This window comes from Argopecten irradians, chromosome 7 (genome assembly GCF_041381155.1).
Source record: "Argopecten irradians isolate NY chromosome 7, Ai_NY, whole genome shotgun sequence".
NCBI classification, from domain to species: domain Eukaryota; kingdom Metazoa; phylum Mollusca; class Bivalvia; order Pectinida; family Pectinidae; genus Argopecten; species Argopecten irradians.
Genome location: NC_091140.1, coordinates 18,984,522 through 19,011,656, shown reverse-complemented (window position 1 = coordinate 19,011,656; position 27,135 = coordinate 18,984,522). Strand labels below are relative to the sequence as shown.

General features: G+C 33.2%; 1 protein-coding gene across 1 annotated transcript; it reads right to left on the bottom strand.

Annotated features, from left to right (window-relative positions):
- Positions 1 to 4,069: 4,069 nt before the first annotated feature.
- LOC138327769 (uncharacterized) lies at positions 4,070 to 26,483 on the bottom strand. The gene is made up of 12 exons (XM_069274133.1): positions 26,200 to 26,483; positions 20,454 to 20,616; positions 19,359 to 19,537; positions 18,534 to 18,653; positions 17,573 to 17,650; positions 17,364 to 17,430; positions 14,931 to 15,200; positions 14,469 to 14,563; positions 12,607 to 12,735; positions 11,272 to 11,346; positions 10,362 to 10,509; positions 4,070 to 5,348 (listed from the first exon to the last, which is right to left on the bottom strand). The coding sequence occupies exons 2-12, from the start codon at positions 20,604 to 20,606 to the stop codon at positions 5,043 to 5,045; spliced, it is 1,620 nt and encodes a 539-aa protein (XP_069130234.1). The 5' UTR covers positions 20,607 to 20,616; positions 26,200 to 26,483; the 3' UTR covers positions 4,070 to 5,042.
- Positions 26,484 to 27,135: the final 652 nt, after the last annotated feature.

The following is a 27,135-nucleotide window of genomic DNA, read 5'->3' as shown; positions in this document are numbered from 1 at the left end:
CATAAAGCCATAACCGATTACTTTCCATACTTTGTATTTACATAGTAGGTCACATAACAGTCACGTCTCTATTAGTTCCCGCTAACCTGCTGTTGATTTCACTTTGCCTTGTTAGGGTGAGCCCAGTATAAACTGAATCCATCGTTGTGAAGTGAGTGAAGAGTTGTCAGAGGAAAGATATATTGTTTCCCCACATTCGCAGTATGAAAATCTACCCCGAACTGTTTCACATTGTTAAATAGTAGCCGGTTTTTATCATCTGCCTTAAGACACCCCATTCGCTCTCCTCTATGTCCATCTTTACGTAGTCCAATACTCGCTGTCAAAAATAGTATTAAATAAAAGATCAAATGGTATGGATTTGATATAGGTTTTGATTAAGTTCAAAATTATAAAGTCAAAGTAAACCTATACATAATCCAGTGAAACTACCACGAATCCTGGTTAAACTACATACAATCCAGGTGACTCTACACATAATACAGACGTTACTACAAAATTCCTGGTTAAACTACGTACAATCCAGTACACTACATATAATACATGATGGCATGAAATTTAATGTTGGTTACATGATTATGTAAGTATATTTTTTATATGATAAAATACAGATTTCTTTAAGAGTGATAATGATTTGCAAGGGCAAACCTGAAGGGGTTCGGGTTTGTTACGCTTGCTACTGAAGCTGGTAGGGAATTGAAGTCAGTGATGGTTCTTGGAATAACGAAAATCCGAAAACAATTTTTGTTGGCGTGAATTTGGTTGTATTTGTGTGCTCCTCATCATGTTCGTCAATCTCCTTGTAATAAGCTTTGTAATGGATTTATAGCCAGTTTTATTAATGTTTTTATGGAATATTATCAGTCAGTCTGGCTATTTTTCTTCTTTGGGCTACAGGTTCCCATTCTAGTGATTGTATCATGTTCCTGGTACAGCCAGGGTGTCTTGATCAATGGTCATTGTAGACAAATCGAACAGTCCTTCTTTGTTCTTTGTTTCTATGGAATATTACCAGTCTGGCTATTTTTCTTCTTTGGGCTAGGGGTTCCCATTCTAGTGATTGTATCATGTTCCTGATACAGCCAGGGTGTCTTGATCAATAGCCATTGTAGACAAATCGAACAGCCCTTCTTTGTATGTTCTCTATGGCTAGTCGACATTTTTATTCTGCTTTATATATACATCAATATGTAAAAAGTGTACAATACATACTTACATATGAGTACCATACATACTATATATCGTGCCTGATATCGTGAGCTCAAATGGGGACCATACACACCAAGAGTAGACTGGTCACCAAGTGTGTTTTTTCTCAGCTGACATTATGATATATACTACCTGCAGATCTACATGTATATAAAAGATATTGGAAGATAAAAATGTATTACAGGAATACTCATATTTGATTTTCAGCGAAATGCACTAAAATTTGATTAGAAATATTTCGATTTATAGCTATTGAATTATTCTACGTAAACCAAATATGCGTCCAACACACCCTACTATGCGCAAGTCGGTCTTTATATTTAACTCTAATTTCCTGCCTATTACCCGCACCAGGGCATAACCCGCGGGTTATAAGTCGATGTATTCCTTGGAAGTACAATCCATATTTGTTAGAGTAATTTCAGCTGGAAGGGAGTATAGGTTTATTCAAAGACATTCAAAAATTATCCATAGCACATTTTTGTTGTAAAAAAAGGTTTTAAATGCGAGAAATATAGCTCACATAAAAATACTTTTGCATAGGATGAGGTTTACTTGAGTAATTTTCTGTCAATTTGAAATAACTTACAACGTATAGCTCGCAAAATTTGCACATGTGAAATAGTTTCCACCGATAGCCCGCATCGGAAGATAGTCTGCATTAGATCCGGGATCCTTTGAATGCTTGCCGGGTTCCTATAAACCTTTGGTCTACTCGCCATAACTTATTCAGGTGTGGATCAGAAGAAAACGTATGACTACTTCCATCCGATTTGAAACCGGGAATACAACAGTAAAAGGGCATCGCAAAATAAAAGTTTTCGATTTGGCAGCGCTACGCCTAGTATTGGAACTCTTCTCGAACATACTTATTAGAGCACGAACGCCACGTAGCGTCAAAATTTCCTGAGTATTTTTTCATATAATGACTTTTCACGGTATACACGTTTCCATAAAGTCAATTTCCCCAATAAAATAGCCCCCCTTGCGAAATTTTGCATATTACAGTTTTTTTGCCCTTTTGGGTATTGATTGTTTTCTTTTCATACATTTTTCAGAAAAAAAGACATCATTTTCTGCCAATACTACAAGATAATACTATAATATGGAAAGACGGTACACCGCTGTAGTTTCAGATGACCAGAAAGTCGAACAAACGGTTGATACTGTTTTTCGACCTGAGTTACTTTGTTTTCTGTTTCGCCTGATTTTATTGTCAGTTTGTGACAGGTGTGAGAATGGCATGAGAGTACCAGTATTAAAATCAAATTTATTTGTATTAAAGTTTTATATATTGTAATATGTAAAGTGCTGATTGCACAGTGGGTGTATTACACATGGCACTTGTATATTATTTATGATATAAAAAGATGGATAATGTTCTTTCATACCTTCGAGTGTAATACTGGCTGGTCTCATGCAATACCGTACACTCGTGTCGACTGACGCTGTATTACATGGCTACCCATGCAATAAAGCCTCGTGACGTCACGGCGTCAACAAAAGAACTATTTTCTCGGTAAAATTTAAACATTTTTTCAGAAACTAGACTGGTTATACTATAAAAGATGCCAACCGAATTTGCGTTGAAAATACAACGTAATTTGCATGTATGGAGAACTGACTGAGCAGTCGCGGTTTTAACTTATAATTATTTCAAAATGGCGGGACAATCATAGTTGTAAAGTTTATAATAAAGCGAGAAGGTATGAAAGAAATATACTCTTTCATATGTTGATATGAAGGATAGGGATATTCTATCCGAGAGTAGAATATCCCTTTCCTTCATATCTACTAATGAAAGAGTCTTATAATACATCATATGTACCCCCCCCCCCCAAAGAAGTTAGTGCGGGTGTAAATGATTTTGATTTAGACACCAAGATCGACCGACTACTCCTCCTAAACTACCAGAGGGATTTCTACGACACATTGTTGTAATATTCTGTACGTAGTGTAGAAGTACGTTTATCTATATCGAAACAAGATACATCTACCTTTTTAGCCCACCATCATCAGATGTTGGGCTATTTTAAATCGCCTTTCGTCCGTGTTCCGTGGTCCGTCCGTCCGTCCGTAACAATTATTGTTACCGCTATTTCTCAAAAAGTATTAAAAGGATCTTTCTCAAATTTCATATGTCGGTTTCCCTATGACCCTAGTTAAGCATATTGCATTTTTGGACCGATCGGTCAACAAGATGTCCGACAGGCGGCCATCTTGGATTTTGATAATGAAAGTTTGTTATTGCTGTTTCTCAAAAACCACTGCAGGGATCTTTCTCAAATTTCATATTTAAGTTCCCCTAGGGCCTTTGTTGTTCATATTGCATATTAGGACTGATCGGTCAATAAGATGGCCACCAGGCGGCCATCTTGGATTTTGATAGTTTAAGTTTGTTACCGCTATTTTCCCACAAGGGATCTTTCTTAAATTTCATATGTAGGTTTCCCTAGGGCCCCAGTTGTGCATAATTCGTTTTGGGACTAATCGGTCAACAAGATGGCAATGCGTGAGTAACGACATTCTTTTTTTACTACAAATCTTATTCAGAAACGACGAATTGAACGACGAAAATGTTCCTAATGGAAATCCAATAATAGAAACCATAAACTTTACAGATAATCAGCAAATATATTAACAATAATCAATATTTATTTGCTTTCATACTAAATCCAACTTTCTGATTGGCAGATTCTTTTTCTTCATCCTACTATGAAGAAAACATCTGAGAACGGCACAAAAACCTGACGTTATCCTGACGTCATAATAGAGGAGTCGACGTTGAATCAATGGAATCGTACGTCTAAACGTATTTTACATAATCTAGTAGTCTGAAAATGAATTATAAGCATTGATGTAATTGTTTTGTAAACTTTATTGGTTTATGAAATAAATTTGTTCTCAAACTTATGTGAGAATCCGCTAAAGAAATCTAAACTCGTATCATAAATCTAATAGGAAGGAAAACTCATGGCAGATCCTTTATGTACAATACCACACAATCAATCAATTTTACATCATCTTTGACGCACACCTGTACATACATGATATCTTAAGTGAATACACATTTTATGTTGGCTCTTACATATGTGATACAAGATTTTGTTTCACTTTCCTAGCCGGAACTATACTTCCAAGGGGAATTGCCCTTTCACATAAACATTTAAGACGGACTCCCCTCTCGATGTCTTTCCATGTCGATAAACAGTTCAGCACCTGTGTCTAAATGCATTTCTAAATACCATGCTAACATGTTAAAAGTAGATTGAATCAGTTCATTTCCCTGTGTTAATTGTTCAAGATGCGATGATAAGTGTATTATAACTGCTAAGCTAATAACGTTTGCGACTATACTGAATTATCAAACTCATGCAACATGTATATTTTATCAAAGATATCGACCTTTTTGATCAAGATGAGTACCGGTAAAAAGCTATGTACAAAGCTGACAAAATGTCCCACCATCTTTGATATATGAAGCCACTATACATCAATCTACATCAATGACATCAAGATTATCGTAATATTCACATCTGAATGTATAAGAAAACAGGGGGGTTCATGTCATGACATCAACTTGTATAGCGCATTATTTTCTGTCTTCTTCTTGCATATTACTGAGTTATCCCCCTTACAAATAGGTATAATCGCAAGCCGCCATTTTGTTAATGAACTACGCCATTATCGCAGAAAATAGGTTCCAAGACTTCACCTATTAGCACGAGTAAATATCAGAAAAATCTTTAAATATAGACAATTATATATATTAATCCTATACACACATCCATAATGTACATACTACTGTACATAGTATTACATATAATTGTTGATCAAAAATTTATGTTGACATAATATAATTCATAGCAGCACGACACCTGTCGTTCGGCATATTTTGACTTTCTAATATTAGTCTTCAATTGATTTGGATGCGACCAGAAAAGCCTAAATCCTAATTCGTGTAACTTGTTCAATATTTTAAAATACTTGGCAACCACAGTAAAATAGCCACGATCAACCTTGAAATGAAACTCAATATACAGCTGTCGAACATCTTTTAGAACACCGGTTTCCAACATGTCAGGAAAAGCAATCCATTCCGAAAACTCGATGTCCATTTTTAAGATGTCAATTGGTCGCTGAAACATGCAAAATAATTACAAATGAAAGAGACATTTCACGAGCGTCTGGAACATCGAGATATATAACAATAGTTCTTATCGGAAATTGCACAGATAGAGGGATACATTATTAATTGGTGCTGATTAGACACTCAATCCAAATGAAACTATGTGAATCACTTCTAACAACTAGTAGAACTGTGAATCAGTTGTAACAACTAGTAGAACTATGAATCACTTGTAACAACTAGTAGAACTGTGAATCAGTTGTAACAACTACTAGAACTGTGAATCACTTGTAACAACTAGTAGAACTGTGAATTACTTGTAACAACTAGTAGAACTATGTGAATCACTAGTAACAACTAGTAGAACTGTGTGAATCACTTGTAACAACTAGTAGAACTATGTGAATCACTAGTAACAACTAGTAGAACTGTGTGAATCACTAGTAACAACTAGTAGAACTGTGTGAATCACTAGTAACAACTAGTAGAACTGTGAATCACTTGTTATAACTAGTAGAACTGTGAATCATTTGTAACAACTAGTAGAACTGACAAAATCACTAGTTACAACTAGTAGAACTGTGAATCACTTGTAACAACCAGTAGAACTGACTAAATCACTAGTAACAACTAGTAGAACTGTGAATCACTAGTACAACTAGTAGAATTGTGAATCACTTGTAACAACTAGTAGAACTGTGAATCACTTGTAACAACTAGTAGAACTGTGAATCACTTGTAACAACTAGTAGAACTGTGAATCAGTTGTAACAGCTAGTAGAACTGTGAATCAGTTGTAACAACTACTAGAACTGTGAATCACTTGTAACAACTAGTAGAACTGTGAATCAGTTGTAACAACTACTAGAACTGTGAATCACTTGTAACAACTAGTAGAACTGTGAATCAGTAACAACTGTTAGAACTGACTGAATCACTAGTAACAATTAGTAGATCTATGAATCACTTGTAACAACTAGTAGAACTGTGAATCATTTGTAACAACTAGTAGAACTGTGAATCACTAGTAACAACTAGTAGAACTGTGAATCACTTGTAACAACTAGTAGAACTGTGAATCACTTGTAACAACTAGTAGAACTGACTGAATCACTTGTAACAACTAGTAGAACTGTGAATCACTTGTAACAACTAGTAGAACTGTGAATCACTTGTAACAACTAGTAGAACTATGTGAATCACTTGTAACAACTAGTAGAACTGTGAATCACTAGTAACAACTAGTAGAACTGTGAATCACTTGTAACAACTAGTAGAACTGTGAATCACTTGTAACAACTAGTAGAACTGTGTGAATCACTTGTAACAACTAGTAGAACTGTGAATCACTTGTAACAACTAGTAGAACTGTGAATCACTTGTAACAACTAGTAGAACTGACTGAATCACTAGTAACAACTAGTAGAACTGTGAATCACTAGTAACAACTAGTAGAACTGTGTGAATCACTTGTAACAACTAGTAGAACTGTGAATCACTTGTAACAACTAGTAGAACTGACTGAATCACTAGTAACAACTAGTAGAACTGTGAATCACTTGTAACAACTAGTAGAACTGACTGAATCACTAGTAACAACTAGTAGAACTGTGAATCACTTGTAACAACTAGTAGAACTGACTGAATCACTAGTAACAACTAGTAGAACTAAATGAATTACTAGTTACAACTAGTAGAACTGTGAATCACTTGTAACAACTAGTAGAACTGACTGAATCACTAGTAACAACTAGTAGAACTGTGAATCAATAGTAACAACTAGTAGAACTGTGAATCACTTGTAACAAATAGTAGAACTGTGAATCACTAGTAACAACTAATAGAACTGTGAATCAGTTGTGACAACTAGTAGAACTATGTGAATCACTAGTAAAACTAGTAGAACTGTGAATCACTTGTAACAACTAGTAGAACTGTGAATCAATTGTAACAACTACTAGAACTGTGAATCACTTGTAACAACTAGTAGAACTGTGAATCAGTAACAACTGTTAGAACTATGTGAATCACTAGTAACAACTAGTAGAACTGTGTGAATCACTAGTAACAATTAGTAGAACTGTGAATCACTTGTAACAACTAGTAGTAGAACTATCACATAACTATGAATCACTTGTAACAACTAGAAGAACTGACTGAATCACTAGAAACAACTAGTAGAACTGTGAATCACTTGTAACAACTAGTAGAACTGACTGAATCACTAGTAACAACTAGTAGAACTAAATGAATCACTAGTTACAACTAGTAGAACTGTGAATCACTTGTAACAACCAGTAGAACTGACTGAATCACTAGTAACAACTAGTAGAACTGTGAATCAATAGTAACAACTAGTAGAACTGTGAATCACTTGTAACAAATAGTAGAACTGTGAATCACTAGTAACAACTAATAGAACTGTGAATCAGTTGTGACAACTAGTAGAACTATGTGAATCACTAGTAACAACTAGTAGAACTGTGAATCACTTGTAACAACTAGTAGAACTGTGAATCAATTGTAACAACTACTAGAACTGTGAATCACTTGTAACAACTAGTAGAACTGTGAATCAGTAACAACTGTTAGAACTGACTGAATCACTAGTAACAATTAGTAGAAATGTGAATCACTTGTAACAACTAGTAGAACTGACTAAATCACTTGTAACAACTAGTAGAACTGATGAATCACTTGTAACAACTAGTAGAACTGTGTGAATCACTTGTAACAACTAGTAGAACTGACTGAATCACTAGTAACAACTAGTATAACTGTGAATCACTAGTAACAACTAGTAGAACTGTGAATCACTTGTAACAACTAGTAGAACTGTGAATCACTTGTAACAACTAGTATAACTGTGAATCACTAGTAACAACTAGTAGGACTGACAGAATCACTAGTAACAACTTGTAGAACTGTGAATCACTTGTAACAACTAGTAGAACTATGTGAATCACTAGTAACAACTAGTAGAACTATGTGAATCACTAGTAACAACTAGTAGAACTATGTGAATCACTAGTAACAACTAGTAGAACTGTGAATCACTTGTAACAATTAGTAGAACTGTGAATCACTAGTAACAACTAGTAGAACTGTGAATCACTTGTAACAACTAGTAGAACTGACTGAATCACTAGTAACAACTAAGTAGAATTGTGTTAATCATTACTACCAGCTAGTAGAAATGTGTGAATCATTAGCAACAACTAGAAGAACTATGTGAATCACTTGTAACAACTAGAAGAGCTGTGTGAATCTTTCTAGCAACAAATAGTAGAACTATGTGAATCGTAACAGCTGGTATAACTACAAATATCCAAATATTCCAAATTTCAAACTAGGGAAAAACAGCAAATATTACCATTCAGCTGAACAATCGCATCATAGAATAATGTCAATGGACTTTTCCCAGCAAAACCAAAAAATAACAGAATGAAACCAGTAAAAATAATGATTAATTCCCGATAAATACTATTTGTTTATTAACGTCGTTGAGGAAACGAACATAACATAAACATGTTTTGGTGAAAAAGAGTTGAAATATGATTACTGATAAAATATTGCTGCTTACAGAACGCTGGTCATCAAAATATAAAATGAACTAAATGAGTAATGTGCTTTAATAAAGATCCATGGACTAATTGTACAAAAATTGTATTCGTCCACAAAATTGTATACCACAACTTTTTGTACAAAACGGTCTTCATTGGTATACATCAACAATCATTACATCAAGTATTCATAAAAAACATAAGATATGTAATAAGAGACACAATGGTCTGAATGGTCATCTGTAAACATTGGCAACCGTTAAGTAGGAAAATACTTTTTTTAAGTTGTGACTATTACATCCATCAGGAACTTTGAACACACAAGAAATGCTTTGTGGTGTCTAAAATAACACCACTTTTTGGGCTGCCCTTCCTTTATATTCAGACAAATTTTCAGCGCCAGTAGAAAAGGAGAATAATAAAATGTGTTTTACAACAAGGTGTTTTGCGGACCGACCCTACCAAATAATAACACTTGCTCAGATTCATCTCGGGATCGTTTCAGGAAAGTTTCTGCTAATCATCACGGGTAAAAACGGTTAAAACTTGAGCAGAACTTCATAATATGCTTTAAAAGATTGCGGTTGTCTGGTTATTTCTCGTCGGGTTGGGACTCTGTCATGATCATTTCTGGCAAGTTTCAGTTGAATCGCCCTGGTTAAACTTGAAAAGTTCAAAAAGTGTTTTGAGATGGAGGTTATGACGGCCATCTTGGATTTCGAATCTACCCGAACACTTGGTCGGGACCATGTCAGGACAATTTCAGGCTAAATTAAGCTTAATCTCACCGATATCCTTTCGACGGCCAGCAGGATTCGAACCTGACTCAATTATGATAGTAGGTTGTAACAAATGTCATTTATGAAAGCAGTTTGCATCTAAATTTCGGTTTGATGCCATTTTAACGATAATAACAAACAGTATACACTGCAAAAAGCAAAAACAGTCACCGGAAGGTCCCTAAAGGTCACCACGCACGGAACTTTTTTTAATCGGTGCTATTTTCCCCTTTTTCCCCTTTCTCTCTATTTTCTCTTACTTTGATATCTCTTCTATCGTTTAAGATCATCTGCCTGTCTGTATCTTGATAAAGCTCACAACGACAGGTTTTCGGGCACATACTAAAATCCGGATTTCATACCTCAATTTTTGACTTATTTGGGCACGTTCAAAGGTGATTTGTGACGTCACTAATGCATAGTGATGAACATGTCCTTTTCAAAAATCTAGTATTTAGTTTTCAAGGGTCTCAGTTGGGCTTTAGAAGGGTGCATGAAATGAGGCAAATGCATAATTACGCATAAATACGATACGGCCGTCCAAAGGTTATAACATGAAAAGAAGTTCAAAATGTATTTTGAAGATTTGAGGCCGTGGCGGTTTTTAATGCGAGGAATTATATAGCCCGCTGTTTGGTAAAAAACCAATGCCTGCGGTATGGAAGTTTGTTAGATACTTACATTGGTATGTCCAAGTGACGTCCGGATCGATTTCATGTTCATCATATTCCACTGGATACCTCTCTTTTCGATGGCGCCATTTTTATCGGACAAACCAAGGTTGTGGTACCATTGTAGTTTGGAACGTCTATGGTCTGTCAGTCCAATACTAAGAACACAACATGTCGATTCGTAAGAGAGGCTATGTTAAGGAGGTTACGGAAATGTAATCGCTACTATAATGATGAAAAGTCTAACATATCAATAAAGTCGTGTTCAAAATCTTAAAATCACCAGAGGAAAATTTACAGAAAGTATTTATTTGCATCAAAAAGATACTACAGATCTATGTAGATCTATGTTTTTCCCAGAAATGCGTTTTTTGTGCTTCAATGATATCAATGATATTGTCAAACTTGATTGTATGTCCATTTTAGATCAAAATACAATCTTAATTTAAGATAGTTTATTATCAGACGGACACTGTACAAAATATCGCCTTGCCAGAACATATAAGATAAATTAAAGAATCTGGTGCGATCTTGATTACTTTCCCTGTCGATTCATTCCTTCAGTACCGAGGGAAACAATGGAAAGTAACTCCGAATGAATTATCATTTTATTTAGTATTTAATGCAACGATTAGTTTTCATAAAAATAAAATCTGTGTTTTTTCAGTAAATGCAACTTATACACGTAGCTTATGTTATGCAGCAACGAATACTGATAATTAAAAAATAACGATTGTTACCGCTGTTGTTACTCTGTTGTAAACCATCTATAAATGAAAATCTCTTTTAGCTGAAATATTTTACCGTGATATTTTTTTCGCCATTTCTAATAATTCGGGGCATAAGCTTAATCTTATACACGCAAACAGTTTATTTTACAGTGTATTAAACTGCTTGATAGCACCCCAAACAATACATACCTTGGATCAAAGCTGTGCACTTCACACCCGAACCGCGAAGCTATTCTATCATCAAATGACCAGTCATCTTTTATCCTTCAATAGAACAGATGAAACGATGTGATAAATAACAATTAATCATTTTTTATTGAAATGAGCTTTTTCATTGGTTTAAGTTTTATTTAATCATCAAATGAAAAAGCGTCACCGTTTGTAACGTCGGCTTTGATTGGCTGATATAACGGGCTTAAGGATGTATTCTTCTGTGGTTTCAGTCCCGTTAAAGTCTCGTTTCGACATAGATCAAAAACGTTATGAGATTTTCAAATACGATTTATCAATATCTGTAACATGTGGTCTGGAGCAAATTTTGTCAAAAAATTACATTTCTATTTTTAGTAGATTTTTTTACACAGCGATTTTTAGAAATGGCCCATTTGGCGGCCATTTTGAAATTGTGTCTTTTTTGGCTTTGAGAAGAGCCATCGTTTTCCCATTTTTTACTTAAATTGTTTTAACTTAAATCATCACAGCGTCAGCATTTTCAGCTGTATCGATTTAATTTTTGCTGTAAATCTTCACTGGGTTCATGTTAATTAAAATATTGAACATTAATGTGTGAAATGATACACTTTTGTCACTTTATTTTTACATTTAATGGTAATTTGAGCACTTTTATTTTTCAGTCAAAAATATTGAAAAATAACATATATTTAAATGGGGCAAAAAAGTAAGCACACGGACCCCCCATTTTTCTGCCTGATTAAGAAAGAACAACCCTTTCCCTATTGATATGCAAACTATTGACAAAAGTTTAATACCAGAACTTTTTCTATAAAGTATTAAATTTGACAAAAAATGGCTGAAAATGGTGCATTTTGGAGCTCAAAATTAAGGGGTAGGGGTAGCATATGTTGTTATTTTGAGAAAAAATATGACTCTTATTAATCATAACTGATATATTTTTAATGAAGACTACTGGAAAATAAATTCTACAAACATCCATACATATCAAACACCTCATTAGGAAATTATGGCTTTAAATTCTAGTGTATGTGGTCAAAACGGCGAAATTCCAATAAAATCCACTATTTTGTCATTTTGGTATCTTTGAGTGACAATAACTCAAAAACGAGCACACGGACATATGTTTTTTCTTCCATTTTCTTTCATGGTATGAACTCCTCTTTCCAAAAATTTATATGAGAAAAAAAGTTTAATACAAGAAAATTTTGACTTCTCAGAGGAGTACACCCTTAATAATTACTTTAAAAAAAAATCCCCGAATAAATTTGAATATAGTGGTTTGGATCAAGTGTTTACTTTACGACCACAAGAGATATATCTAATACTTACCCGAATGAGTAGACTAAACATGGCGAGCAAGGTCTATATTTATCATCGACACACACATCCCAGCCGCCGTCGCCAATATTACCAACCCGTAATAACTCTCGACAGAGGACCTCGCTCGACAGCAGGTAACTATGGCAACATTTAAACAGAGTATTTATCAAAGTAACGTATACTGAAAAAATCCTGGGTGCCAGTGATGATTTTCATATGTTAATGCACTTATTGACATTGTCGATTGCTATTGCTCCTTTGGTCTTGAAATTGACAACTAAAGTTATTTTTCTTTCTATAGCAATCTATATTGCTGTACAATTAGACAAACAGGTTAATACAGCTACATGTATATAGTCAGCATTGTTTATCTAGTGTTTACTATGGTAATTCGGTGATAACTGTTGGGTATTTTTTCTGTACTAAAACATGTAAACAATAAGTTAAAATGACAGGATATATATATTTTATACATAAATCATTTGTTTTCGCGTCAACATCAATAGATGAACGTGAATTAAAACTGTGTACACTTTGTGATAAGAAATTGGTAGGTTTTATATAACTTGGTTTGTTGGTGTCCGATCTCTATATTAGTTTGAAGTTAGACAAATTTGGTCTACATTTGCATTGGTGTCCATAGACCATATGTTTTTTATCTTTCTTCTTTATAAGTAAGGAATCGAATGTTCATGAACCTTGGCCCTGGTTCGATTCTGCATACACTTTAGGGATTCTCTCGATATGTTCATTGTTAGTTTCGATAACAACTTACAAATGTATTTATTTATTGTTTCTACATGCACATCCTACATATAGGGATTGGATTGCGCTTTTATGTTAACCATGCTTGTATGGAGCAATTCCTCTAAGAATATATTCTATGGGTTAGCGCCCCATATTGAATATATTCTTAGAGCAATTGCTCCATACAAGCTTGGTTATCATAAAAGCGAAATCCAATCCCTATATTTACACTCATACGACTTTTTTTATTTATATTTTATGCTATAAAATCGTCATTTGAATTTGACGTAATTATTCAATAAAAGTCGGTCAAAAGTGGGAGGAGCTAACTCAATTGAACAGCGAAAGATGACTCTTCACGTAAGGTAAACTTATTCATCCGCGACGACAACAAAGTTCAAAATTTCATTGTAAAATAAACATGGCAAACAAAGTCAATTTCAGAGAAAATTTTATTTCATCAGATCAAAACTTTAAATAAATATATATTAACTTTTGCTAAAAGTTAGTATATAGCGTAATAACATAAAGAATTTGTACTCGACCACATGTGTGAACTCGGTGACCGTTTTTGTGCATCGAGGCGAAGCTGACGCACGCTTACACACTGGAGTTTGCCGAAGTTGTCAAAACACCGATGTTTAAGTAGCTTAACGTGTTTGAGATTGATGTCTGACTTGACGATATTACATGCTTGGGAGCCATGTGATTATATAATCTACGCTTAGATACATCGCCATCTACAGCCGGAACATTTTCACTTGTGTTCGATGGGTAATGTATTTGTGGATATTTTTCCCGTTTCTTTATACAATTGTTTTTTTTAAATGTTTGTATCATATATAAATATAAAACATATATGTATTTTTTTTACATTTTCCCAAAATTCTATGAAAAACAACAATATACACGTAATGTTGTGTCAAAATGTAAACAAAGCCATGTGTTTCTTTTAAAAAAAAGTAGCCCCTTTAAGTTGCATAGAACATTTTCATACACAAGTTCAAAGTTCAATGTTACCATGCAGTTATGGTAAACAAAATCGGCTAGTACTTGCGTATAGTAAACAAGCCTAGCAAGTGTAAATATATAATTGTGGTGAATTGGCCAAATTATTTACATACCTGAACAATTTACTCATCACCGTCTTTTCCGTCCTATTTGTAATTTTATCCGATTTAGGAATGGTAATTGGGTCATCTACTCTTCTTTCTCTCATCTGGTACAAAAAAACAACAGCATGTTTGTTAGACTACAAAAGTATTGACTTCAGAAGTCTTGACTATAAAAGTATAGATCATTCGTCAATTCATATGAAGTAATATAAATATATCATTATATTGACAATTTTTCGAGTAGACGAAAACACAAATTCCGTTTATTTCCCTATATTTTATCTATAAGGGCTTGAAACGTACTAATTTTAGCGCTGTCAAATTTTAGGCCTGTATATGAATTGGCGCTTCAAAGGCAACGCGAAAGCGCTAAAATAAAACTACCACTGAAAAAAAGTACGTTTGAAGTATCCAATGAACTATTTGAAAAAAACCAACAAACGTTATTTCAATGAGCGAGAGAAATCATACCAAGTTCAGCGTATATCCGCCCGTACGCCAAGGATTGTTTTCAAAAATATGGCGTTGATCTCGTCCAAAATGGAAGATTCTAAACCCTTCCTCGTACAGGGCTTTTAGTATGAGTATATGTTTAGTGTAGCTTTCACCGGACGTGACGTTATTCACTAAAAGGAAGTCCACAGACAACTGATCGACGTGACGTAGAGCCCCTCGTTTGAGTAGTCCATCAGCAATGACGCCCGAGTCACCACCATTTATAATGAGGACGTCGATTCTGTCCTGGAATTTATAAATCTATGATTATATATACTGTAGACATGGATAGTTTTATATGTACTCCAAACATGGACATTTTCGAGCTGAAACATTTTGCTAAGTCAGCATTCAAACTGTTCGTGTAGTGATAATTTTCCAACTATATAATTTAGTCTAATTATAAACTCCTTCGCGAAGTGAAAACTTTCCCACTATATAAGTTTGTTAAATTTTCCCACTTCATAACTTAGTCTAATCATAAATTCCTTCGCGTAGTGATGATCTCCCACTCTAGAACTTAGTCTAATTATAAACTTATTTGTGTTATGAAAATTTCTTCACTATATAACTTAGTCTAATTTTAAACTTCTTCCCGTAGTGATAATTTCCCCACTGTATAACTTAGTCTAACTATAAACTCCTTCACGTAGTGATAATTTCCCCACTGTATAACTTAGTCTAATTTTAAACTCCTTCGCGTAGTAATAATTTTCCCACTGTATAGCGTAGTCTAATTATAAACTCCTTCACGTAGTGATAATTTTCCCACTGTATAACTTAGTCTAATTATAAACTCCTTCACGTAGTGATAATTTTCCCACTATATAACTTAGTCTAATTATAAACTCCTTCACGTATTGATTTTTTTTTCAATGTATAACTTAGTCTAATTATAAACTCTTCGTGTAGTGATAATTTTCCCACTGTATAATTTAGTCTAATTATAAACTCCTTCCTAATAATAATTTCACCACTATATCACTTAGTCTAATTATAAACTCCTTTGCGTAGTGATAATTTTCCTACGGTTTAACTTAGAATAATTTTAAACTCCTTAGCGTAGGGATAATTTCACCACTATATAACGTAGTCTAATCATAAATTCCTTCGAGTAGTGAAAATTTTCCCACCGTATAACTTAGTCTTATTATAAACTCCTTCGTGTAATGAAAATTTCTTCACTGTATAACTTAGTCTAATTATAAACTCTTCGCGTAGTGATAATTTCCCCACTGTATAACGTAGTCTAATTATAAACTCCTTCGCGTAGAGATAATTTCTCCACCGTGTAACTTAGTCTTATTATAAACTCTTCGCGTAGTGATAATTTCCCCACTGTATAGCTTAGTCTAATTATAAACTCCTTCGCGTAGTGATAATTTCCCCACTGTATAACTTAGTCTAATTATAAACTCCTTCGCGTAGTGTTAATTTCCCTACTGTATAACTTAGTCTAATTATAAACTCCTTCGCGTAGTGATAATTTCCCCACTGTATAACTTAGTCTAATTATAAACTCCTTCGCGTAGTGATAATTTCCCCACTGTATAACTTAGTCTAATTATAAACTCCTTCGCGTAGTGATAATTTCCCCACTGTATAACTTAGTCTTATTATAAACTCCTTCGAGTAGTGAAAATTTTCCCACCGTATAACTTAGTCTTATTATAAACTCCTTCGTGTAATGAAAATTTCCCCACTGTATAACTTAGTCTAATTATAAACTCCTTCCTGTAGTGATAATTTCCCCACTGTATAACTTAGTCTAATTATAAACTCCTTCGCGTAGTGATAATTTCCCCACTGTATAACTTAGTCTAATTATAAACTCCTTCGCGTAGTGATAATTTCCCAGCTGTATAACTTAGTCTAATTATAAACTCCTTCACGTAGGGATAATTTCCCCACGGTATAACTTTGTTTAATTATAAACTCCTTCTCGAAGTGATTATTTTCTGCTGCACATCTTTCGTCTAAATATAAACGTATTGATATGTTTGCGAGTGGATCCATTCGCGGAGATTTAAGAAAGCGACATCAGGGAAAACTTCACCGGGAAAAACCTATTGCGAATAATTTCACATTTGTTTCATCATGTTATATGGATTATAAGAAAAAATAATTGAAAAGACATAATTTGACCGTATCATCAGTTTGCGTGATTGTTACATGCCATGAACACGAATTTATATGTCAGAATTGTTTTTTTCGTTATTCTATGCCTTTATTGTACTTTAATAATAGTAATAAATTTTATTTGAACTTGATTACATATTGAGCTTAGCAGCTCGTCTTGCACATGATTAAGATAGAAACATACATTACACACATATATATACAATAAACATGTATACTTTAAACATTATCATTGTAACAGTTAAAATTAGTAATGAATCTGGATTTTACCTCCACAGTCAATTGGTCTGTCAGAGGTATGTCTTTTTTCAAACTCGCAAGTTCATTTCGCATATCACTGAAATTTACAAAACAAAATAATAAATAATATCTTTCATAAATAAGATCACAGAACACATTGGAACAGTGCTGTAAAAGAGAGTCATTCTACGTGTAGGAACAGGTTTGTCAAAATTACATTTTGAAGGTTATATACCTACCTGGCTTTTATACGTTTTATTCCACATTTATAAATGTTTTCGACATCACGCTCAAAGAAGGTGCTGACTTTACCATCCCTGTAATAAAGGTTAAGGTTAAAACGAAAGCTCACAATAATCGTGTCATGTACAATTCCCAGTGATCAGAATGTATTGCATCTATGTATCCTCAATTTTCAGTAAATGTTCCGAATACGTAAAAAGACGCTACATGTCAATTTGACATGAAAAAAATATTTACCTAAAATTTACCTAAAATTGATATCAGTTTTACATGAATTTTTTTTTCAGGTCATGAAATTGACCTGAAGTCACATAAATTCAATTCGGGTCACTTTCAGGTCAATTCTACCTGAAATTTACATTAATTCACCTTAATTCAGGTTAAATTCACCTTGAATTCAGGTCAATTTCAGGTAGTTTCTACCTGAAATTCACCTAAACATTTTCTTCATGTGAAATTAAGGTCAATTTCATATAAATTTCAGGTCAAGGTTTTGACCTAAAATGACTTTTTGTTCGTTATAGGTAAATTTAACCAGAAAAAAATCATCTGTAATTGACTGGAAATTGACATGAAACTACCTGAAGACTAAGGCAGTCTTAAGTAAAGACTTACTGAGCCAATCAAAGATTACGTTAAAAGAAGTAACATCATTTTGATTGGCTAAGCAAAAACTTCTAAAAGTCTCAGTTTGTTTCATTATCCTGGGGCCAGATGATTAAATTAAACGTTTTCTCCTCTAAATTATCAAACCGTTATATCCACTATACATTTTCTTTCCAGAAAATAGAAGCAACAATAATTACAAATCGGGATAAAAACAATTTAAAAAAATGTGCGATTGCTCACAGCAATTATTCCTTCAAATAAGTTTTATTGAATTAACCAACTGTTAGTGGTATTGCAATTCAAGAGCTACAAGGAACAAGATGTCCCGAGTGACGTCATTATACTCACGTGATCAGGTACACGAGACATTTGCCGTTTGTAGAGAAGCCCGAACACGCGTACCGACCCGAAAGCACACCTCCAATCATATCTTTGTTGTGGCAGAGAAATTGCAACGTGTTCATGTACCTAAAATACAAAATGGATTCCTGTCACACAAGTAGCAGAACATCTTGTTCACATATTGGTACCTCCGAGAGACATATGTAATGCATTACGTGTTTAATATAATAGCATATGTTAACAAACTTATATTGAGAACTTTAAAAAAGCTAAACTTAACTTTAAATAACCATGTTAATCAATAAGAAAATATTTCAATATCAAAACTTATTTTATACGATGAATGGAGGATGACAAAAATATTTTCTGAATTTGACACGAATTTACCATAGCGTTGCTGGCGTTTTGGTAAAAGATGGCCTTTTAAAACAATACACAGTTACTAAACTACAAGTAGACGACAGTATTGATGAAATGAAACCTAAACTTCATATGTTTAAAGACCATTGACCTAATGTGAAGTCTAAATATAAGCAATATTGGAAGAATAATTTGAGTAAACAATGGGTAAAAGTCACATCTACAGAAAAAAAAACCTTACAATTCAATGGTCATGGGAACACGAAACGATTACTGAAAGATGTTTACTATGCTCAACGTAAAAACTCAACGAGCAAACTGAAGTCAGAAAGGTCGTATTTGCGTGGATGATATATTCTCACGTTAGCCGGTTTAACGTTGAAAATGGACCTCCGTTGAAAATTGACCTCGAGCCATTTTTCAACGTTGAGAACTGACCGGCGTAGGGCATTGCATCAAACAACAACTTACCTATGGTAGATCTCTGCGATCATCTCTCTAGGCAACTGCCCTAAACTCTTAGCATTAACGTCTTTGAGGCCACTTTGCACGATTCGGCGTATTTCCTGGTGGTCTGCGGGTTTGATTGTTAGAGCGGCATCCTGGCGTATTTCTTTTTGAAGAATGTCGTCGTCTTTGAAAAGATCTACCTGGAAAATAATGACGTGACACAAGAAAATAAAATCAAATTTAACGTATTATATGTATATATCTTATATTTCATTTTTTATATTATTTTTTTATGTTGTATCATTTTTATATTACATAATTCTTATAATATATTATTTTTATATTATATTTTTATATTATATTTTTTATGTTATTATTATTTGCTGATCAAGTGTATCCTGGATATCCAAGATCAAGACCTATAGGGACCGCAGAATCAAACCAAAAATAGATTTCTGGAAAACCCACGTTTAGACACAAGGTTCCATGGAGAGGTGAATGTAGGGTACATCAGTTTCAAATGTTTAATTTGTCGGTAGGGCAATACATGTGCATGTAACATATGTTAGGAAAATTTAAAATTCTGTCAAGTTTGTTTCTGACAGGTGGAGGTAATCAATAATGGAATTTTGTGAAAAGTTGGGTCAATTTTTGGTGCGGAATTTAACACAAGATGGCACCCCCACCTTAAGGTTTAGCAAGATATTAGACCTTCATTAAAATCAGTGACGGTTGACCAGACTTGAATATCTAACCTGGACGGACATGGCAAACATTGTCGTCTATGAGAAATCATTTGGTTTTGCGGTCTCATTTATTGCAGGAGTGAGAATACATGTCTACACATACAGTAAACAAGGAAAAGAACAGTCATCGTATTTTGTGTATTTTTATTCTTCATAGATAACGAGCGGATCTACTTAGTTCCGAAAATATTCTATTCTCAATCAGGCGTGATGGAATACCTTACTAGTATAATGTGAGTTTATACGGAAACTTACACATTTGAACACTGCGAACGCTTCCATTCACATCATCAAGCGTAATTTCAATAACTGAAGTAAATTAATTTCCAGTTGTTGTAAACAAAGATCTATTGAATATGGATAAACTCACATTGTTAAGTGCATATTGCAAAGCAGAGGTGGGTCCCGGTACCGTAGCAGTGAGAAACACATGTTGTTTCGTGTACCGTCCAAATAGTAAACACATAATGAAGACAGAGCCCAGGGCCACTAAGGCAAACTTGTGTAAAAAGGTAAGCCTCATCTTGATGTTTCTATGAATAAAGATATAGAAGAAATAATACAATTGATGCAATGTTGATTTTGATATGAAAATTTAAATTATAAACAAAACGTATAAAAGAATAGTATAACAGTTTCACGACCATCTTTTCTACGATTACGAAGTCATTCTTCTTCTCTATATTAAATTTACAACTTTTTGCAGAACTATAGGATTCTGGATTTTTCCTAGAAAATTGGCCATATGTTAGAATAGTGCATATTCATACGAAAGGTGGTGATAATACTACGTCTCCTGTATGGGCAAATTGTTTACATCAGTTTTGGATTTATGACTTTTAAAGCGGAATAAGAATAATAACCTGTTTACTGGAGATTTAAAAAATAAAAATCTCTACAATTGTCTTGTTTTACTCTAAGAAAGCATCAGATCTTGCTTATAAAATAAACCTTTGAACCAAATTAATTGAAGAATTATTTCAGGGAATTGGATATTGAAAAGTATAAAAATTAAACTTGCATTAAGAGAAAAAAAGCATATATCATAAAATATCGAAATTAGCAAATTAACAAAATTGGGCTCTTTCAAGGCGTATTATTTCCCGATTTTGTAAGGTCTGTTTGTGAACTCAACTTTATAAATGAAAACTGTCCATCTATTGAATAACGCATGATCACCATTCTTATATTGATGAACACAGAAGCTATGAATCACCAGGTGCATTACAATTTTTGTTAAATGATTTGTAGAAGTATATTGATAAATAACTTATTTCAGAATTATGAATTATTTCAATATTTAGGGTCATTCTGTTTTAATTTGTTTGTGACACGTGTATAGCCGGTTATTAGATTCTAGAGTACACAGGTGAACTCTGGTGTTTTCATAAATAGCTCAGCGGCTTTGTGCATACCTACAAAAGAAATGGGCTAGCCTTAGACGTTTAGAAAGTATACTTTTTCGTATTTTTTTTTTTTTTTTTTTTTTAATGTTTGAGAGTGGGTTACAATAACTAGTCGTCATATGTTTGAGAATAAGGTAGATAACCGTTGCATAATGTAAGTAAATTTTATTCTGAAATCTTATTACGACGAATGGATTGTACCTATACTAATAACAGATTATGTTTCGGATATCTTTGGACATGCAGCTTAGAAGGGAAAACATTATACAAGCTAATCTTAATTAAAAACTAATTATTTTTATACCTTTAAGATGTGAGGAGTAATATATAAACCAATGACGTTTTGTATTTTAACCTAGAGTGCTATCTAAAGAAACCTACATATATATCTAAAACACCGATATCATCGCATAATCTTAAAACTGAAAGCCGAAGACATATCAGCTCTCAGAGAAGATATCAACTTATGAACATTATGTGATATTGAAGAAGAGATTCAATTCATTTCATAATGAATTATTATTTACATTTACAGAACAAATATTTTAAAGGTCCGCTAACTTTCCGAAAAATGTGTGTTTTTAAAACAGTAATTAAATAAGAAAATACATAATATCGATGGCCTAGGATGAGGCTACAACACCAAACAAATGCAAGATTTCCTGATTGATGATCTTCTGTCATTAATATGTAGGTTAACAGTAAAGAATCATTTCTCTGTTATGTTGTCTGGCGCAGTGATAGCTCGGCAATAAGGACGACGACAGGAAACATAAGACGACCCGCGTTATGAAAGTTAGCATTTATTTTAATTTAATTTAATTGTTCAGAATGTGTTGACAAACGTAGCATTAACGGTATGCCGATAACTTTTGCGAATAAACAAACTTATCAATCTCGTTTACATTTCATAGGCCTTTAAGCAAAATATTGTTTTCGAAATTTAAGCATTCTCAGACGTATCCAACCATAATCTGTGATTTAAAAATGGTTGTCGTGTCATCTATTGTTTCTAAGGAGACATTTCGGTGAGGCTGATTCTGTAACATAACCAACATGTTAATATATTATTCTACAATGACTATGAAACATAAAAACAAAGAATATAAACAAATTAAACATCATTGTTACAAAAATAATTGAGACCGTAAAGCTAAACGAGTAAATATGTACAATATGTACACAATACCCATACCCGAGTTGGTGTCACTGACGTTAAATATTTGATAAAATCTTATCTTATAAAAAAAAATCGGAAAATATCGTGCGCCTTATAACGTAAACACAATATTGTAATAGCGGTTTTACTCATTTGACGCGGGCGAGGTGCGTTATGCAAGACAATATACACACGATAAGATTCACACAATACTTTGACCACAATTGCCTTTTTATCACAGTAAAGTCAACTACTCCGACTTTAGACAAAATACACAACACGGGTCGGTAAAGATCTTCAGTCATTATCTCGACGAAATACAACAATACATTTATATAAAGGTAAGCAAATATCAAATGAAAACAAACGTATTCACATGTTTTTCCGCTTCACTGAAATCCCCCTCTCGTATTCGTTATTACAATTCAAACTTCAAACTTTATTATTAGTCTCTGTACAAAATACATTGTGTAGAGAAACATATTTACAACAGTCAAGAAATGCAACATAGAAGGAGGAAAAATAATATGACTTTTTTTAAACATAGCTTTGATAAATTTACATAAATTTCTCATTATTTTTATATTCTTTGAGTTTATAAGCTGTGGAAGTTTTATGATATTTGGTATGGTGTGATAGTACTCATTAACATATAATTTCCTTTCTAAGGTCCAAAACGGACACTTTACTAAATAATGGAATTCATCACCAATATCATTGGTATCACAATAAATACAAATTCTATTTTGATAATTCATATTAATCCAATTATCAGACTCCACAAGGAATTTATGATTACTTGTTCTAAATTTACACATTAAAATTCTTTCATTATCATTTAATATATCAAAATATTTTTCAAAATTACATTAGTTTTTGTATATTCTATAGCAAATTGACTTTGAGGAACAAAAAATGTCATTATTCCATTTTTGTATGAAACAATGGAACAAGAAGCACACATTTAGTGCCTTTAGATAGTGGAGTAGGTTTTGTGAAAATTAAGGACAATTTGGAACTTAAACCCATGTCGTCCAAAAGTCTTCAGATTCTGTATGATATGTCATATGATAGTATGGTGGGGTTAAATTGAAGGCTCCAGTTGTGAATTCAAGCATATATATATACATTTGAGATTTACAAATTTTTAGTTACATTCGAATTATTGATGTTGAGATTTTATTTGATAGGATCAGAGATGAAATGAATTAGCTCATTAAAAAATATCAACCATATATTTTAACCTTTCATTATCATTTAATGAAAACACCATACATTTGGTTTTATCACTATTCACTCTTAATTTCCAGCGAATACAGTATTCACTAAATAAATCAAGCTGATTTTGAAGATCAGTAGGATTATTGGAAAATAGAATTGTGTCATCTGCATACAATAGAACGAAAAGCTTTATATACATACGAAGATCCATTTCAAATTTATTGCTTAGACATTCAATGCCTTTAATATTAAAAATCTTCTATATCATTAAGATACAAACTAAATAAAAAGGGGGATAAATTTTCCCCTTGTCTCAATCCAATATCGCATGGAAAAAACCCTGATTGACGACCATTGAAGTTAATTTTAGATTTAATTCCTTGATACGTATTATATATGACCGTGTACATTTTACCATTCACATTATTAATTAATAGTTTATTCCACAAACCTTTTCTCCATATTTTATCGAAAGCCTTCTCGAAGTCAATAAAAACGCAAAATAGCTTCTTTTTCAACATATTTGTAAGAAAAATTAGAGAGCAGAAAACGTAAATATAATCCAACGTCGAGTATTTCTTTCGGAAGCCAGCTTGACTTTCCGATATAACATTATATTGTTCGGAGTACCTTTGGAGTCTTTCATTCAATATACATGTAAACAATTTTCCAAGGCAACTAACAATTGTGATTGGTCTAAAGTGTTTAGGATTATTAACTGCACCTTTATTTTTATATATTGGAATTATACAACCCTCTAACCATTGTTCCGGTATTTTACCACTATCAAAAATAAAATTAAATAATTTGGCATAAAGATCTAACATTTTTGGAGCTGAATATTTAATATATTCATTTAAAAACTTATCGTCAGCACATGTATTAGATTTTAGAAACTTGATAGTTCTTTCAACTTCATCTCTAGTTATATAATTATTTATTTCATGGTTAATCTGGTTATCATTAAACTCAATTAAGACATGAACATTTTCAGCGTCCTTTTCAGCAGCATTGCATTCTTTAAAATAGTTTAACAGTCAAAATCTTGACACATGTTGTTCTCGGAGTAATGCTATACTGTGCGTGTGTAAAGGTGTGTCTGTGTACTGTGTTAGTGCATGTATAATCCAAAATAGTATCGTCTTTGGGCAAAATACACAACACGGGTCGGTATAGATCTTCAGGCATTGTCTCGAAGAAGTACAACAATTCTTTTATATACATGAACGCAAATATCAAATGAAAACAAACGTATTCACATGTTTTCCGCTTCACTTAAATCACCCTCTCGTATTCGTTATTATAAGACTAACGTGTGGGTATGAAGGAAAGGGATATTCCACCCGAAAGCATCGCTATCCTGCATATTCACATAAGAAAGTGTATTCTTCTCTCTAACATCGTCCTATTATTACAATTTTGCAAATATGATATACCTCGTCATTTTGAAATAAGTGTGAAGAAAACCACGACTGCATGTTTATTGCAAGTCATACTAAATTTCAAGTCTTACATGAAAAATGTGTGTTATTTTAACAGTCTTTAACAGTAAAACCCGTGAAAATAATGCTAAAGTTTTACCGAGTAAATAGTCACGGATAAAATTGGAATGTTAAACCTTGCCTTTATCCTTGGGAATGGAAGATACACAGTACATCTTATTATGTTAGTTCCAGCAAATTAATCTTTGACGCGATTGAGACAGAACCATTTAATAACACTTCATGGAAGAAAGAACATGTCATGGAGATCGACGATTAGTTAGATTATTTGGTAATACAAATGTCTAATGAAACGTTTAGGTATCATTTAATTAATGATCTGAAGTTGAAATGTGGTCTTCCTAAAAAACTGTTTGAAAGGCCCACTACCTTTCTGAAACATAAAAAAATCTTAAAATTAGATAAGAAAATTTAAATCGATGTCCTTAGATAAAATTACGACGCCAAACAAATGCGAAATAACTGTCTGTTACAGTATTTATGTATCTATGCGCCGTCTGGCGCAGTTAAAGTCAATTACCGCACGGTGATTAGATCTAACGATGGCGGAAAACAAGACTATCCGCGTTATGAAAACTGTCAATTTTTAATTCAAATCAATTGTTCAGAGGGTCATAAGTGTAGTATAAACGGTAAACTAGTAACTTTGCAAACTTTACGACATTACAAATCTCTTTTTACAGATTCGGTTTAAGTATGTAACTGAAATAAATAGTTATCCTTATGAAATACCAACGTTCTTACATTGTCAAGAGTTGGACACAACGAATACAACATCATAAACGATATCTGCTGGCAATCTTAAATTATTTGAAAACCAATTCTTACCTGTAAGTATGGTGTTGTTCCTGTCCTAGTGGCGATGTATAATGACGGCGATTTACATGGTGTTGTACGTGTACATAGCTTACCTACCATACACCACTGATCAACTCGGCTATACAACGCTCCTACGATAAACGTAACCTATTGAATCCGACGAGTTTCGCATTTCGTTTATATTATTTACCAAATCAATACAGCCAATACATGTAGGTTTCAAGTGACAACTTAGTCTAAGAATGAAATAAAATTTGTGAACATATCGAAAACAAACCCGACCTAATTGCAGTTGGTGATATGCCAGAAAAAGTCTACTGGGTGAGATTTAAACATCGATCACTGTCCCCTAACACACAAACGGCGTGCGTAATTGGAGTAAGGCATTTTTATGTCTATAACTACTCAAATCGCTCTTACAATAGCATGCTTACCTTAATAGTACAATAGCTTGTCGGAAAAACTATCATATTTACGGTATGTGCTCAACTTACGTGAACCGGGTCTTCTATTCTATATTTCTTATATATTATTACATTATTTCTTCTTTCTTCTATAGTATTTCTTCTACGTTACTGACATCTGGGGATATCGAATTAACCATTGAAGAAAATGAATTTATTCTTTCTAGCGTAAAGTGTTATTTCTATCTCTGCCACTAACAGATTCAATTAACCCTACATCTTATATTTTTGTCTTTATATTATTTGTATGTATTTATTTTACATAAATTGGTACTGATACGTGTATATACCTTATTCTATTTTCATTGCACAGTCAAACTTTTTTTTTAAATTTCAAACTTTATTAGTCTCTTTACATTTCTGATTTATTTAAACAAGAAGATTATTATTTGGTTTAATACCATACAAACATTTTGTATGTAAAAGATATGATAAATACCTATAACATAATGGTTGATATACAATTATACATCTTTACAAC